At 41.8% G+C, this 17,241-nt stretch overlaps 1 protein-coding gene across 1 annotated transcript in view; it reads left to right on the forward strand.

The window, feature by feature from the left end:
* The window catches only part of NYAP2 (neuronal tyrosine-phosphorylated phosphoinositide-3-kinase adaptor 2), a 196,863-nt gene that overhangs the window by 132,828 nt on the left and 46,794 nt on the right, over window positions 1-17,241 (forward strand). Inside the window, exon 4 of the mRNA XM_075004545.1 lies at window positions 12,170-12,382. Within this exon, the coding sequence (XP_074860646.1) occupies window positions 12,170-12,382 (213 nt within the window). The remainder of the gene's footprint in view (window positions 1-12,169; window positions 12,383-17,241) is intronic.

Consider the following 17,241-nt stretch of genomic DNA (forward strand, 5'->3'; position numbering starts at 1 on the left):
ATTGATGTGTGCCTAGAAACCATAAAAATAGATGTAAAAACATTTAACCTTGTGCTGTTTTCCAAAAATCCAAACATTCATTACTTTCAGCTAAATTGCATAAATACAATATGTTGAAATTTATCTCTGAGTCCCTTAGAGAGGTGATATAAATGTACAGTATCCATATATTCCTCAGTAAAAACAATAATGAAGCAATAATTAGCATTTTAAGATATAGTGCCTTGCAAAACTAGTGAAAATTGATCACATTGGCAAAGCAGGTCTGCCCACTGCACACCTACACAGAGTGGGTGTGTCTGTGCAAATAGGGTTAGCTTCTCGAGTCTTGCCCCCCCCACCCCGTGGGTGACTCCATGTCAAGGGACAGTTCATTCAGACCATGCTTATGCATACATGTGCCTGCTAGCTCTCATAAATAACACAGCCATGATAACAGGGGCTTGGAAGCAGGGGCACAGATGTGCCGTGCTGCGTCCGTACCCCCTATCTTCAACTGGATTTATATGTCACATAGCTCAGTGGTGCCTCATCTCTCACTATCTGTGCTACTGTTGATCCTCATGCTCGCTCCGTGCGTGAGTACTGGGGACTAAAGCAGGAGAATCACACCCCTAACTCGTAGTGTGGAAATAGCCCATCTCTTTCAGAGTCTGACCTTCCTTTATACCTCCCTCTGGACATGTGACAGAACAGGCAGTTCCTCTGGCAGCCATCAGCTATGCAGGGAGTCTTCTCCTCTGAGAACGTTAATATGTTTCTTTTAGTACTTCACAGCTGTGCCTGTACACAAAGCTGTGGGTACACTAAACTGCAGTAGAACTCAAGCATTACTGTGCTTCCAAGACGCCTTCAGCCCAAATTCCAATAAACAGATAACCAAAAATTTTCTTTAGGACCAGCATGTTTAAAACACAGATTTTCACATGTCCAATACCATCCATGGTAGGGACTAGTATATATGTGTGTGTGTGTGTGTGTGTGTATTCAGAATACACTCAACATTCGCTTGTCCGTAGTGAAGAGAGGTAAAAATAATATGGCAATTGTACATTACAGAAAGTAGAATTATCGTTTTTGCATTTCCAAAAGCAACTGAGCTGAAACAATTTTGCCAATTTTACCATAAGCAAAAATTAATTTTGCAAGCAAAAGTCTGTTTTCAGTTTCTGCAATGAGAATGTATACATCAGAACTGGAGCAGGCGCTGAAAGTCATTGTTAAAAAAACACTTTTCCAAACATTGCTCATGATCTGAATGCTACCGCCATGACCTCCTGAGCCACTGTCATTTCTCCTTGACAAGAGACCAAGGTTAATCTGGACTTCTTAGGGTAAAGCTATTGCAAAAGAGAAGTTGGTGGGAATCATATGTGTGAGTGAAGAGAACAAAGAAAAGAGAGAAATTCCTGCCCTAAACTCTGAAATCCTTGCAACACTTGGAGCTGCTATTGCTCTTCTTAATGTTTCTTAAAATACCTTTTCCATCTTGATCTACATAATAAAGAATAACAGTTTCTTGAGTTGACTGTTACTTCCACCCATCTAATGAAATGGGTTTTCCTATGAAAGCTCATGACCTGATCAATTTATTAGTCTCCAAGGCTGGGTCTAGATTAGCGTGATCTGTCAACAGGAGTTTTTTCAGAAGATATCTTCTGACAAAATTTCTGTCGACAGATTGCAGGCAAACTGCCAAGTGGATCTGTCTTTCAATCTGCTCTGTTGCCAGAGAGCGGCCTGATGGCCTGTCCGCTCTCTTGACAAAACGGCCACCCAGAGCCATAGAAGACGAGATCACAGGACACCATTTCCTTCTGGAACCCCTGGCAGGATGTGCCCTTACAGGGCTCCACCCAGACACCCATTCCCTGCCCGTGCCGAGGCATGCCTGCCTCCACAAGGGACAGCACAGCTACTACAGCTGGGCTTTGAGTCTTCCTGGGAGAAAGTGCTTTCAAGTGAGCCATGGTTCCAGATCAGCCCCTGGGCTTGCGCTGGCCCCACATGGAGGTGCTTCAGGACCTGCTGCACCTCCTGATGGCCATCCTACTCTTCCTCAGGGAGGGTGAGCCCAACACCACCTTTGAGGAGCTTGCCATTGTTGCCAGACAGCCACACCTGTGCCAGCCGCCCCAGCCCCCAGGAGCACAGGCAGATCTGGAGGCACAACGCAAGTGTCGACTAGCAGGATTGGCTGGTCATGGGGTAGTGCAATGACCAGCAGTGGCTCCAGAACTTCCGCATGCAGAAAGCCACATTCCTGGAGCTCTGGGTTTGGCTCACTCCCACCCCTGCCCTCAGGAGACAGGACACACAAAGGCAGCCCACCATTAGTGGGGAGGGATAGCTCAGTGATTTAAGCATGGGCCTGCTAAACGCAGGGTTGTGAGTTCAGCCCTTGAGGGGGCCATGTGGGGATCTGGGGCAAATAGATAAAAAAATATCTCAGGGATGGTGATAGATCCAGCTGTGAGGGCAGGGGACTGGACTTGATGACCTCTCAAGGTCTCTTCCAGCTCTGAGATAGGTGGGTATGTTTCTATATATCCCCATGGAGAAGTGAGTCACAGTCACCCTCTGGAATCTCACCACCCTTGACAGCTACTGCTGGGGCAGGGGCCGTCATGCCCTGCCAGTCACTGGTGGCCATATCAAAGTGGGACATGAGTTGGTCTCAGGCCCACAACGTTCCTCCCAGTTGCCCCCCACCCACCACTTCATTAGCTCTGTCACCCTCCGGAGGGCAGCCTTGTGGTCCCTCTGTAGGTCCTCCTGCACGTGGCGTTCGCCCCTCTGGCTGCAGGCTCACCCTGATTGTTGGGTAGGGTTGGCTGGCCCATCCAGGTGTCAGACTGGGGGTGGCCTATCCTGGCAGTGAGGTGGGGCTGTCCTAGTCCTGGGCGAGCATAGGTTCAGCCGTAAGGAAGACAGGAAGGAGAGATGGTGATCCACTCATGCAACGCAGCCTCTGAAGCCCTGCCCCCACCATAAGCAACAACCAGCCCACCCACCCCAAGTCCAAGGGATGGGAATGACCCAGAAGCAAAGCTCTGCGTGAACTGCACAATGGGCCCTTCCACACAGAGACTCCGCAGCGCCTTCCTTACGTCTTAGCCAGCACTCAACACTGGTATAAGGAACAAAATACAAACAGAACATATCTGTTAGTAATGAAAAGCAGGCACACTCCTTAGTTAAAAAGTAAGCTATTAAAGGTAGCGTGGCGTGTGATGAACAGTGTTTGGAACAACAGGAATAGTTCAAGGAGTGTAGATGCTAACCAAATGCTTTTGTTCAAAGTGAACGTTAATATCAATTGTTATTCAGACACTGAGTTGATGGAAAAAGCCCTCCACTCTGATGACCAAGGAACATAGTCATTGCCAGATTGTGGTCCAGTGTTCTCTCTCTCTGGTCATTACAAAATGCTTGAGAGGAAGGGAACTTTGCAGAAGGCAATGTTGGAATCATCTACCCTCCACAATAGGTCTCAAATTGTTAGAGGCTGGTTTAAGTCCTGAAGCATGAGATTTGATATTCCTAAAATGGCAACACTTTCTCTGAGCCCCAGGATAATATGTGTATCTATGGTAACAACCCATAAGAAACTAGTTATTTTCAGAACAGGGTAAATCAAAATATATTAACAGTAATTTTCAGCAGTACTTTCTGACAGCATAATATGCACTGTGTTCAGCCCCAACAGAACCACCTATTGTTAAGTTTACAACTGTTATTATTGTTAAAGAGTCAAAAGACCAGCCCCTACTTTCTTATGCTAGGTGCCGCAAGAGTCATAGAGCACAAGCCAGAAGGTACAACCAGATATTCTATATAGAGAGGAGGAAGCAGTACCTGCCCCAAAGTATAAAGACCCCATCCTGAAAAGATTTATGTGCTCAGCTTGATTCCAATGGGATTACTCATGCTAGCAAAGTTTAACACATGCAAGATTGGGGCCAAAACAGATAAACCAGAGAAATGATCATAAAAATAGACATGCAGTAAACAAGAAACATGTTTAATGAGGTTTAATGAATGTCTTGCTAGCTAGGTCTTTGTTTGCTGGTTTCCCTTTATGTTAAGTTTTAAACCTCGTGTATGCTATTATTTATTGCAACCACTGGGGGCCAGATCTCATTCACTTATGCCCAGTGAAGAGTATTTGACTCTATAAATAGTCCCAGTAAATTCATTGGCACCACTTTCAAGGTATTACAGTTCTTAAATAAGGTGCTTACACGATAGCAGCCAAGCTGTCAGAATCTGGACCCGTTTTTCTATTTGGAAATTCATTACCTATTTTTCAAATGTATCTATTTTTCTATTTTTAAAGAAAAGTTACCTGTTTTCAGAGTATTTCTGGAAATGTTCTTCCCTGTTTTCTATTTTTACATTTCAGCTTTCATTTTTCCCTAATGTCTAATTTTGAATTACCATACTATGTAATTGTTATGAACCCTTTGTTTTCACAAAATTAGCCTCCTATTTCTACTTTTGATTTTGTTTTGTATGAAGTCACCCTTGCATAGGGCTCTGAATGACTCACTGTACTCAAGTGCCCTCATTTACTATCCTTCATACCAGTATAGGTTAAGCCTCTCTAATCTGGAACTCTCTCATCCAGTGACATCTGTAATCCAGCATGATTTTAATTAGCCAGATGACCACTTACCATGAGCGTGGCTAAGTTTCCCATGGTCCCATAAAGTTTTCAAGTCACCAGTCCTGACTCTGTGTCCTGTGGTGTTATTTAGCTGTAATTTACCCTAAATGTCTTCTAAGAGCCCTGTAAGAAGTGGGAGTGTTGGTAATGTGCTACACAATATTGACCTCCTGTGGTCTGACAAATTCTCTTCTGCAGTGATGACCAGGTCCCAATGGTGCTGGACAAGAGAGGTTCATCCTATAGATTACCCACTTGTGGCCTTGGGATAACTACAGAAAATCAGCCAAACAACAGGTATCCTCCAGTTCAAAGTTTCCAAAAATCTCTCTGCCCCTTCCCTACTCTCTTTGGTAGCAGGCAGAGTTTGAGCCACTGATGGGGGATGGGGCAGTGAAGGAGCAACTGCCCATGGGCCCAAGAGATTTCAGACGGCCTGTCAGAGCTCAGGAGAGAATCACGTGATCCTGCCCCCACATGTTGCTCAGTCCTGCTGCTCCTTGGACCCTCCCAAGGGCTGGACTCAGTAACGTGTCCATAGACAGATACAAGTGTCCATCATAAAGTCTTGCTGGTCCCTGGTATTGCAGGGAGTTGAGCTTTCCAAGGTGAATGTCCCCAGTCAGCTCCTGCTGGCACAGGAGTGCAACCACACAGCAGCTTGCCTCTGTGCAGGCATTCTGCTCCACCCCCGCCCCCCACAAGCTCCCATTGGCTGTGGGAAAGGACAGACATACCATCACTAATCTCTTGGCAAAATCAGTGGGGGAGGCCAAGGGAGTGAGGGAAAAGGGTGGGAAACAAGCAGGGCGGTGGCAAAAGGGACGTTCATCCAATGACAGCATGTGGGGACACGTTGCCTCCTCTTCCTACCCCCAGGCATTGACTCTGGCCAATGGGAGCTGCAGGGATGGTGCCTCCATGCAGGTCAGGTGCCTGCACAGAGAGCTGCCCGGTCTGGGCCGCACCTCACCTCCATCACCAATAGCAGAGCAAGGGCTGGGGAGCTGCTTGTGAGGCCAGGGAGAGGCCTGAGGAGGTAGGAGAAGATGAAGAAGAAAGAAAAAAGGGTGTGTCTACCTGTTGGCACTGCAGGTCCATGTAATGAAATTGGCCCCTACACAATGATAGGGTGTCCATTGTTTGTTCCGCCCTGGTGCCCAGAGTGGCTGTCAGCTGGCATGGGCAGAGTACCTCTCCAATACAGGTATATAGGAGTAAAGCCTCATTCCTGAAACAGAGCTAGAATTTGAGCAGTGGCAGAGCCAGCCATGTGCATGGGTCCTTGCTGATACCGCATTCAGTTGTACCTAGTGGCTAGGGAAAATGCAATGGCTAAAGACTCCAGGAGTCAGAGGGAAAGGAAAGGTTTGCCTCCCCATTAGCTCTGCTATGCTTTCTTCCATGGCTGCATGTACTCAGTTAATATTTAGATGCATTTCAGTCTTGTCTCCTTGAGTGTTGGGTGGTTCTTGAGTCTTTTTAAGGCTCTCTATTGATTTTTTATGGAAGTAGGTCAAAACTGCTTTTAATTGAGCAAGCTGGATACACCAATTCTCACTTAACTGCAAGAAATGAATATTAAAAATTGATATGAAAAGCAAACTTCTGCTTAATTAGCAACCGGATAAAGAGAGACTAGACAAGCCACAAGCCTAATGATGATCAGGAAAAAGGCTTTCATTGGCAGTGCAATATATTCATGATTGTTTGTTAAAAATATCGTTTCTTAGAGAATAGAATATTTCCTTTTGAAATGTTTATCCTGTTTTTTTCCTTTGTGGCGTTTTTGAATATGTCTTTGTATACAATGATCTGTGCCAATCAGACAAATAGCTATGCATCAAGAAGTAAGTATAATACTTTGACATTACAAAGAAGCATCTATGCCAAGATTTTAAAGTGCCTTCTAAGAATGAGTACAGTTGTATACCCAATGTACAGCTAAATAAATTGAGACACAAAAGAAAGAGGTGGGCCGGTGCCCAGCCCCTGTGAAAGTCTTAACTCTGTTGTCTCTGGAGTCCTTAGTAAAGCTCTCATTGATTTCAAAGGGAGAAAAGTAAAGCCAAAGTTAACGTTTTTGACATCCATCGGCTAGTGATTCACCTGGTTTACATGTCAACACTCCAATTCCTTCAAAGACTTAGCATATTTGCTTCTTAAAGTACTGTGAAAAGAAAAATGTATTTTCCCAGTATAACAGAGCTCTATGCTTGCGATGTTTGTTTTTTTTATATTTTAGTTTTATAACAGACAAAAACCAAAGAATGAATACAACACGGATTATTACATTTCATTACAGAGAGAAAAGGTTAGCAGAGCAGCCCTTATTTGCAGTTTCTTCACGCTACTGCTTGTTTGCCTCCTTAAAAATAACGCTGCTGTTTGTCAGTTAGCATTGCAATAAGAAGGCATCATGACCTGGAATTAATATGTGTTTAAGCAGCTTGTGGCAGGCTGACCACATAAAGTATATTTGTTGCAATAATAGATTTTTAGATAAAATGTTTTCCCTAGCTCTGAGTGCCAGATCAGTTTGGTCTCAGCTATGGCTGACTAGCTGTATTTCTCAGATTGTTTAGAGTTTACCAGTCTTCCAGAACCACAAATCACATCAAAACCTTGTCTGCTCCATGCACCCATTAAGAAATCTTTCGTACTGTTCACATCATGCATGTCATTACTTAGAAAATGTGTGCTCCTGCAGAGATTTTAGCTGCCATATTTCTCATCAAAGCAGAAGATGAAATAAACATGGAAAGTACAAATTTCTGAATATTGAAATGCAATGGCATATGGAAGTTCTTCAAGCCTTTGAACTCCTTTTTGGGACTCTCACTAAAGGGACATCCATAAATATTTAAAGCCTCAAATGACTTTGTGAAATTTACAGCATATGCACCATTATGGGTTAAGAATTATTGACCAATAAAGGCATAATGATGTTCAACTTTCAAAATTCAGTATTTCACTGTGAAAAGATTTACCTTCAGCCATGTGATGCAAAGAACTCATGCAACACAGAGCTTCTATGGCTCTTCCTAACTCCAGGCATCTCAAAGAGAGAACAGTAGCATAATACTGTGACTTCTAAATAATAGATGATGAGCCCTCTGTATATGGTCTGTTGTCAAGTTGGGTAAACTGAGCATTTAATTCCTGCCACTGTTTTTGTGCAGGATTGCACAACTTTTCCTTTAAATCTTGCCTTGTCGCAACTACAGTATTCAAGACAACCATAAAAGCATGTGTTTTGCCTTAGCTAAAATAATGTTATCTCCATATGGATACTTCTTCATGGCTCCACATGAGTGCAGCTTTCCATACAGTGCAGGATCTGTGCCTGAGGCATTTATACAATGCATTGAGCAAGTTATTAACTAGTATGTGGGCCACCGAGCTATGGTCCATGGAGTTCCATTTGCAGTGGTGTAGAATAGCATAGTACAGTAGGTGGCATGAAACAGGTCAGATAACTGTAGAGCTGTTATAGTAACCATGGAATGGTTTCAATTATGGCCTGGAAGAGAAGCATTCTGTCCCTCTCAGGCGTTCATGGGACCTGCAAAAATAAGTTATTTTTCACCTCTTACAGGAAGTAGTACGGTAACCTTAAAAAAGAAAAAAAGGTGTTAGAACTATATACATTAAATCTGTATATAGATATTATAATCCTGAATGTTTATAAATAAGAGTATGGAATCAGGATGCCTTTGGTGTTACATGTAAAATAAACGTATATGTTAATAATATAGTGGCAAAATTTTGAAGCTGAAATTATCTCCGGTTTTTATGTAGCTAAAATAGGACCATCTTCAAGGTGAAGTTACTGAAAATTAATTTTGCCTTATATTTTGCAAAACCAGGTGAAACCCAATATTCCAAAGGGCCATGGAAAATATCAGCATATTGCTTTTCTGGTTGTGCATCAGCATTAGTGATAAAGATCATCCAATAACAATGTTTTGGGCCCTTTATTGGGCAGCATGAGGTTATAGTCTGATCCAATCTACTTTTCATTTTTAGGATTTATTAGTTTTTAGATAATCTTAGAGCTGAAGCTCTCAAGGAAAGGATAGGGGAGTGGAAAGATGAAATTTAGGCTGAAAAGTGAAAACTGATTTTTCTATAAAACCCAAAGAAATAAACTGAGATTAGCTCTTCAGATGGAGTAAAATGGCATAGCTCCTCCAATTCTAAGGCAACAACACTGATTAATACCAATGATGATACAGTCCCATTACCCTACTTCTAGGCTGTGTCTACACTACAAAAATAATGTTGAAGTTACTTACTTTGAAGTACAACTGTGAAGTAAGCAACTTCGAAGCTGAGCATCTACACACACCTTACTTCGAAGTTAAAATTTGAAGTAGGGCACTACTTCATTTTCGGGAATGGAGTAAGGACTCCGAAGTTGGGCTCCCTACTTGGAAGTTAACTTCAAAGTAAGGGAAAATGTGTGGCTGGCTACTGGCTACTTCGAAGTAGTGTCTAACTTGGAAGTTAACTTAGAAGTTAATTCCTAGTGTAGGCGCACCCCTCGTGTTCCAAATAAATAGAACAGTGTCCCTTAGGTCTGCCTCTCCAACTTAACAGGAAGAACCTGACTCTGGAAATGCTACTTTCTGTGATGTTTTTGACCAGAAGTGGTGCCACTGAAGTAAGCAGTTTCACTGAGGCTACGCAGTAGCAAGTATTTGCAGGAGTAGAGCATTGCATTGCACCTCTTTCACTCTTTTATCAGGTTCCCTTATAACATCATGCAAAATGGATTGCCTGTTGGGTCTCATTGCTTAATCAATCTGTTTTAAATGGCCTTTGAGTATTTCCACAACTCAGTTTGTTTGCAGAAAATTGCTGCCATTTGAGTCAACTGATAATTGAAATAAGAGGTGGCATTCAGAGGAATTGTTTGCGTCAAATAATAAGCACAAATGCTGCTCTGTAAAGTGAACTCAAGTGTTTTGATCCCCATTGTTTCACATGCAACCCGAGTGCTTCTGCTATGACTTTATCGTGTGTGAAATTTCAAGTGGCTGTATTCAATTCACAAAATGAAGTTGCTAATATAAAAGGCACTCACTAAAATAATCAGAAAACAAGCAGTCCTGTAGCATCTTAAAGACTAACGAATTTATGTAGTAAGTAATGAGCTTTTGTGGGTAATGCACACTTTGCTCATTACCTAATAAGTAAGTGTGTTAGTCTCAAAGGTTCTACAGGGCAACCTATTTTCTTTTTTTTTTTGTGAAGCTACAGGCTAACACAATCAAAGTATTGAAAGATACTATGAACTAATTCTTTTGAAAGTTGCGGTAACATAGTGGAGTTTTGGTAAAGTTACATAGTTTCACTGTGTACATTTGCCATTAGTTAGGACCTGAACCTATGAGAGTACATGGGCCTCTCTCAATTTCTGTTCGTTTTGTTGTAAAGTAGTGTTACAAACCTTGAAGAAGGTGGTTAGCTCCTCCCAGGACTGGACCCTTATTCAGTGTTTTATATTTTCAGTGAATTTCTGATAGTTGTTCTCCTGTTCCACTTTCCCAGTAACGTGCCATCGCAGGACGCATATGTTATCAGTTAGTAGATGTATTTCTGGTATAATTATGTGTAAATGTTAAATTAATAAAGCCCTGCATCATTACTTTTTTTTACATGGCACCTTGCATCACCCTGGACTTCTAAGAATGCATAAACAAGGCTTGGCGGCAGACATCCCATGCTGAAAGTCCATGAAAAGCCTGTGTCATGTAATATTGAAGCAAGCTGTTCTTCATTGTTTTCCTGATATAGCCTTTCAGGTTACAAGAGTTCTTCATTAAAGCAGGCAGTCTAAAAGTTCAAGGAAGGGCCTTAAATAGTCATGAGATTTTGAGATTATGATGCTTCTGAGGCAACTCCAAATATTCTGTATTGGAACAGGCAGCTTGGAATTATTTTATGATAGTCTATTGCCTTTTTTATTACTGGGACTTCAGAAAATCTTAATGCTTGAGGATGAAAAATGTGCCTGTCTGAAACATCATTAATCTCCTTTTACTCCCTTCACTTTTCAGTAGCAAGATTGTAAACTGACACTAATTCATACAGTATCTTAATGACTCCACAAAGTACAGTGTACCTGCTCATTAGAAATTTATTTTCTCATTGATGTTTTCTTGATGGATTTTACAAAGAAAATGTTGTTTTTCTCATAAAGAAGTTCATCAGTAGATTAAAATATTAAGGGACCCAAAAATCTAACCAGGTATTGTTGTTCAAGGTACAATAAACAATTTGGTGTAGACTTGCGTATAGGCATTTGGCAAATCTCTCTCTTCTCCATATTGTATAGCTCGTTAACACAGTAGTGTTGAAATACAGAAGCACTACAATTTCCATTATAATCCTGAATGTTTATAAATCAGGAATATGGCATAGGAATACCTTTGGGAATGCATCTGTAGCGTAGAATTCCAGAGGGATTTTTGCATTAAATAAGGTATGTGTGCGGACGGGGGGCAGGTGGGAATCATCAGGCTTTGAGTAAGTGGACAGAAGAGTAATTAACCATTGTCATTTTAAGTCTTTTTAAAAGCTTTCCCTTTGTGTGTTTTAATATAATTTGTTCATAGGTCATAGAAAATTAGAAATGGAAATGACCTTTCAATTCCATTAGAGGTGAGTTAGTTTTGAAATACTGTACCCCACCGTGTTCATGGTCTGTCGTAGAAGAGGTGAGCGAGTTGCAAGAGGGAGCTCTGGAAGGAAAAGATAATTCACCGAGCATGGAATAAACTGGTGAAACCCTGACTTCACTGCAGGAAACCTGTTCATTCATTTGTCTGCCTTCTGAATCCTGCACCAACTCTCGTGGTTGCAAATGGAGCAGCCAGTCATTTGACGTCAGGGGGATTATTTAAGCACGTTTTATGAGCAGGATTTAGCTCATATATTATGCTGCTGGGCATACTAGAAATACTTCAATTAGTTGGGCATGTTACATTGTTTGTAGCTTGCATTAATTCTTCTGGGAGTCACAAGCTCATCAACTAAACAATATAAACCTTTGAAAACAACTCACATAGAAAGAGTGAGGGAGAGTTCTAGAAGCCCCAATTAGCAGGGGCAAGGCAGCCATAAAAAATGCAGATCAGTTCCTTAAATGTTAATGTTTAAAATGTAATTTAAAGAGCTTTGATTAGGACGTACATTTTGGCACAATAAGTATTTTCATATGATAGTTCAACAAAAATAAGTGAATTAAAAATGACTGTTTTACCCACCTCTCACACTGTGGTGTTCATCACTAAATGAGAAGTATAATTAGGAATCATCACTTTTTTATACTTCTCTCTAAGTAAAATCCTGGTGTATATTACTCTGTTGATTATATACCATCACAGTACTGGATGGTGACTGAAAATGGTATATGTATGGGAGAAAATGCCGTCGTATGAATTTAATTGAAATACACCAGATAATGGAATGTGGACTTTGCATATTTTGTAGAACCACTAGATGAGGTGAAGATCAGGAGCCACAGTACTGAGCCACTACCAAAGTTGGAAAGCAAAGAGAGAGGAGGTCACCATGGGACAACTTCCTCCAGGGAGCCAATAAAAGCTCAGGAATGGGATGGAACACCAGGACCACCAGTTGTGTCCAGTAGACTGGGAAGATCCTCTGTTAGTCCAACGATGTTGGCAGGAAACAACAGCTCAGGTATGTGGAAGTTTGGTTCACAAGCAGTGCCAGGGAAGAAATCTCATGATACCATTCCAATTATAGGGCCCAATCCTGCAAAGAGCTGAGCTAAAAAAATTGCAAGTTGAGGGTTCTTAGTGTGAACTTCTTAATCACAGAATACTGGAACTGAAAGACCCTCAAGAGATCATCAGGTCCAGTCCCCTGCACTCATGGCAGGACCAAGCACAAATTTCTTCACCATCCTTAACAGATGTTTACCTAACCTCCTCTCAAAAATCTCTAAGGATGGAGATTCCACAGTCTCTCTAGGCAATTTGTTGCAGTGCTTAACCACCCTGACCGTTAGGAAGATTTTCTTGGTGTCCAACCTAAACCTCCCTTTGCTGCAGTTTATGCCCATTGCCTATTGTCCTATCCTCTGAGGTTAAGGAGAATATTTTTTCTCTTTTCTTCTTGTAACAACCTTTTAGGTTCTTGAAAACTATTATCATGCCCCCCCCCCAGTCTTCTCTTTACCAGAATAAACCAACCTAATTCTTTCAATATTCTCTCAAAGGTCATGTTTTCTAGACCTTTATTCATTTTTGTTGCTCTTCTCTGAACTGTTTCCAATTTGTCCATGTCTTTCTTGAAATGTGGTACCCAGAACTTAACACACTACACCAAGGCCTAATCAGCACAGAATACAGCAGAATAATTGATTTTCTTGTCTTCCTTATAACATTCCCTTTCATAGGCTCCAGAATGAGGTTTGCTTCCTCCCCAACCCCCCAACAGTGTTACAGTATTGACTCCTATTTAATCTGTGTTCCACTATGGCCTCAACTTTACTTTTTGCAGTACTATATTCTAGACAGTCATTTCCCATTTTGCATGCGTGAAACTGATTTTTCCTTACTAAAGAAGTTTCTTAAGGACTAAGTTCTGAAAAATCTAAGTTCTTTGAGATATTTAGTTGCCAAAAGATGCATATATGCCCCAAACCCCCATTCATATCAGCCTTTCCTCTATAGCGCTGTATTTTTATTGAAGTCAATAGGAACTAGATGTTGAGCTGCTTTGGAAAATCCCATTAGCCACTTATTTGTATCTTTAGGCACTCAGATATCTTTAGAAATCTGGCCCTGAGCAGCCTGCAGGTTCAGGCCTTAAATTCCCGAAAGTTGTTTTCTTTATTTAGCCATGATTAGGTCGTTAGTAGCTAATGATAGCAAATGATGTGGTAACTTTAAAATATTTGACCAAAATTTGTAAATTACACTTAATTATGAGAGAGACTGAGGCTAATAATCCCCCAGGTTTCACTTTGAGGAGTGACTGTAATGAGTTCAAATGTCACATGAAGGAATGAGCAGAATCTATTACAGCACAAACAAAACTGCCATATTGCAAGTCACAGCAGATGAAAACAAGGTCCATTGTTTTATGCCTACTTGTAAATATGTCCAAAACTGATGATAGATTTCAAAGTCAAAATTAGAGTTCATCAATGTTATCACATAAACTATTATATACATAAGTGACTTGATATAATCCAGTGAAATAAAAAGCCTATGTTTTGTAAAATGTCTATGAAAGATGAATATAGCTGCTAGATATATAACACTACAAATAATCAATAGTGTTATTCTTTTGAAATTTTACACATCACTAAAAATGAAGTTTCATGGCTTGTTTTTCTGCCAAAAATATCCACTTTCATAGCAATTGACATGAAGAGTTCAGTAATCTCAGTTACAATCATTACAAGAGTAAAGACTGTGGATAGATTCTCATACTGAAAGCGATAGCAAAGCATTTCTGCAGAAGAGATGTTTTTGAGTGATCGGTAGCAGACATAGGTGTCTAGGTACTGTCATAACAATAGGAATATGATCTCTCTTCTCACTTAAAACACAGCTTCAACATGTGTCTTGCTTCCCAGAGAACTCTCGCTTGTTGCTCTGACAACAAGAACTCAATGTAGAATGGTAACAAGTTTGCTGAGATGACAAGAGGTTTGCAACAATCTTTCATGCACTTTTTAAATTATACATTTAAAATTATATGTTCTGCAGACCATTTCTCCCACTGGGGGAAAAATTTCTTCTTTATGGATCCAGTCATGCACATCCCTCCTCAGTGTGCAGAAGTATTTATTTATTTGTTTACATTTATGAGGATTTTTTTTAAAATGTGCCTGCCCAGTACTCTGTCAAGTAACAAGGACGAGAAACTCTGAGGCCATTTCTACACAGGCCACCTCCTTCGGAAGTGGCATGTTAATACACTGAGCAAAAGATGCTAATGAGGCGTGGATGCAAATTCCCCATGCCTCATTAGCATAACGTCACATGATTTGGAGTCCGGAATACCGTTCTTCTGGACTCCAAAATGCTGTGTAGAAGCATGACCCCTGGGGGGCTTCCGGGGGAAGTCCTCCTTCCGGAGGCCCCTTCTTCCCAAAAATTTTCAGGAAGAAGGGACCTCCAGAAGAAGGACTTCCTTCCAGAAGCGCCCCCAGGGCCATGCTTCCACACAGCATTTTGGCATCTGGAAGAACGGTCTTCCAGACTCCAAAACAAGTGACATTATGCTAATGAGCTGCGGGGAATTTGCATCTACACCTCATTAGCATCTTTCGCTCTGTGTATTAGCATGCCACGTCCAAAGGAAGTGGCCCGTGTAGAAACGGCCTGAATGTTCGAAATAAATTCACGGGACTTCATCCTGCACGGTATGGTATCACTTAGACCAGAGCAAAATGCTACCAGATCAGAATAGCAAGACGACAAAGGCTCAGACCCAAGGTACATGCCAAACCCTTTCCTCATGCAGGACAATAATAATGGTCAGAAAAAAGAAAAGGGAAAATTAAACAGAGAACCCTAGTCACTGTCCATCCTTCAATACGAAGAAAGCATAAAACAAAATATTTCACTTCCATCCTGCCCTTACGCAGATACCAAAGTGTCCAGACTTGATTCATCACTCAGTGAAATCAAGCTAAACCCATTCCTTTGTTGGTATAAATCAGGGTAGCTCCCTGGACTTCAAAGGGTGTCAGAGCAGGCCTTACAGTACCTGTGTTGTGTCTTGTGTTTTATTGCAAAGCCCATCAAAGCTTCAGAGGGCAAGTGCATTTGTTAGTATTATACAAATACCTTATTGGCTGAATTAAGCTTCTTTCTCCTCCCAAGAAAATACCTTTGTGGTTTTCTGAAATGTGGTATTTAGTGCAGTTCCTTTGAGGTGCACACCCCAGTTAGCCATGTACACTTTCCCCTGGGTGGACTCCGTAGCTCTTGCCCCAGAAATAATTTACCTTCCCCGCTGCCCCCCATTGTGGCACTTAATCCCAAGTGCTGTGTACTGTTCATGTGGTTTGCAACTGTTGCAAACAAAATAGAATTGCAGTCCAATGAAAAACACTGTAAGGTTCATCTGTATCTGAATAGGTACAGATACATGAGCAAGGCAATGTAATTTATTGCATTTACTGTTGGATCTGTGCTGGGAATCTGGGACTCAGATTAATTACAATCTTGCACTTGATTCCAATTTCGTTTATACCAGTTTTACACAGTGTAACACTGTTGATTATTATGGTGGGATACTCCTGAGCTCCAATGGTGCTAGTAAGATTGGAATCAGAGCCTGGTCCCCTCCAGAAAAGATCATGGGCCCGTTTGGTGAACATGCATAGTTTAAATGACCTTAGTCACTAAGTCCACCTGAATACCATTTTTCACAGCACTGGGTCATTTTCTCAACTCTCAGGTAATTTTGCAGGGACACTTGCATCTGATCTGCATGATATGGTTTCTGTCAGCTCTACCAGATGGTCCCTTTTGGAAAGCAGCGTCAGTGATTTTTTTTATGCTCACCAGCATTCAAAACATGTCCTTGTGATTTCAGTGCAGAGCTACCAGACATTTACAAAATGGGAGGCACATATAATTTAATTCCAGGAGCTTTAAAAAGCATTTTCTGGAATGTTGCTCTCTCATTGCTACTATGTGGTATTTTGCATTGCCACCTGCTGTGACAGAGAAGCACTGCATTGCATTTTAAATATAGAACTGGTTGTTGGGTGCAGAGGGGGTGTTGTTTTATAATCACCATCTATTAGACACTCAGCCAACACATTTATCATTCGGGCGGAATACTCTGCAGATGATCAGGAAAGGCATGAGTATACTGTACTTAACCACCTTCTGTCGTTTGGATTTCGAAGTATAATCAACTCTTAATCTCTTAAACTCTGGCCAAAACAAATAAATAAGCTGTATCTACACATAAGCACCCTTTCAAAAGACTGTAAATCAAAAGAGAGCATTCAAAAGTGTGGATTTTGAAGGATAGCGTCCACACACATAAAAAGCGGATCAAAACATCGATCCATTCTTTCGAAAGACCACTGTGTTCTTTCAAAATGAATCGTCTACATGGATCCAGGCACTCTTTTGAAAGAAGGGAGCCAGAAACCCCATGGACAGGGTCTCATGGCCAACAAGCCCTTCTGGGTCTGCAGCCAGCCACTCCCTTAAAGGGTTCCTCCCCAACACCTCTGGTTTGCATGAGCTGAGTGCTGCCCAGCTGCCCTCAGCCAAGCAGAGCTCAGCGTGCATCAGCATGGAGTCACAGCTGGTGCTCCTGGCTGAGGACATGTTGCTCATGGAGACGATGCTCACACGGCTGTGCACAGTCATCACGGCCACTCCCCATCTACTCAGGTGTCTGAGCACCCCTCCTGCGGCCATGGAGTCCCCCCACCCAGGACCCCACTGGTCCAGCCCCCCAGGTGTCTCGGCAAATGGAATGGTGCTATATCCTGGCTCTCACTTGTATGGCCTTTTCTTGGAATGTCATTGCCGGGGCAACTATCCCTCCCT

This window comes from Carettochelys insculpta, chromosome 10, assembly GCF_033958435.1.
Source record: "Carettochelys insculpta isolate YL-2023 chromosome 10, ASM3395843v1, whole genome shotgun sequence".
Taxonomy (NCBI): Eukaryota; Metazoa; Chordata; order Testudines; family Carettochelyidae; genus Carettochelys; species Carettochelys insculpta.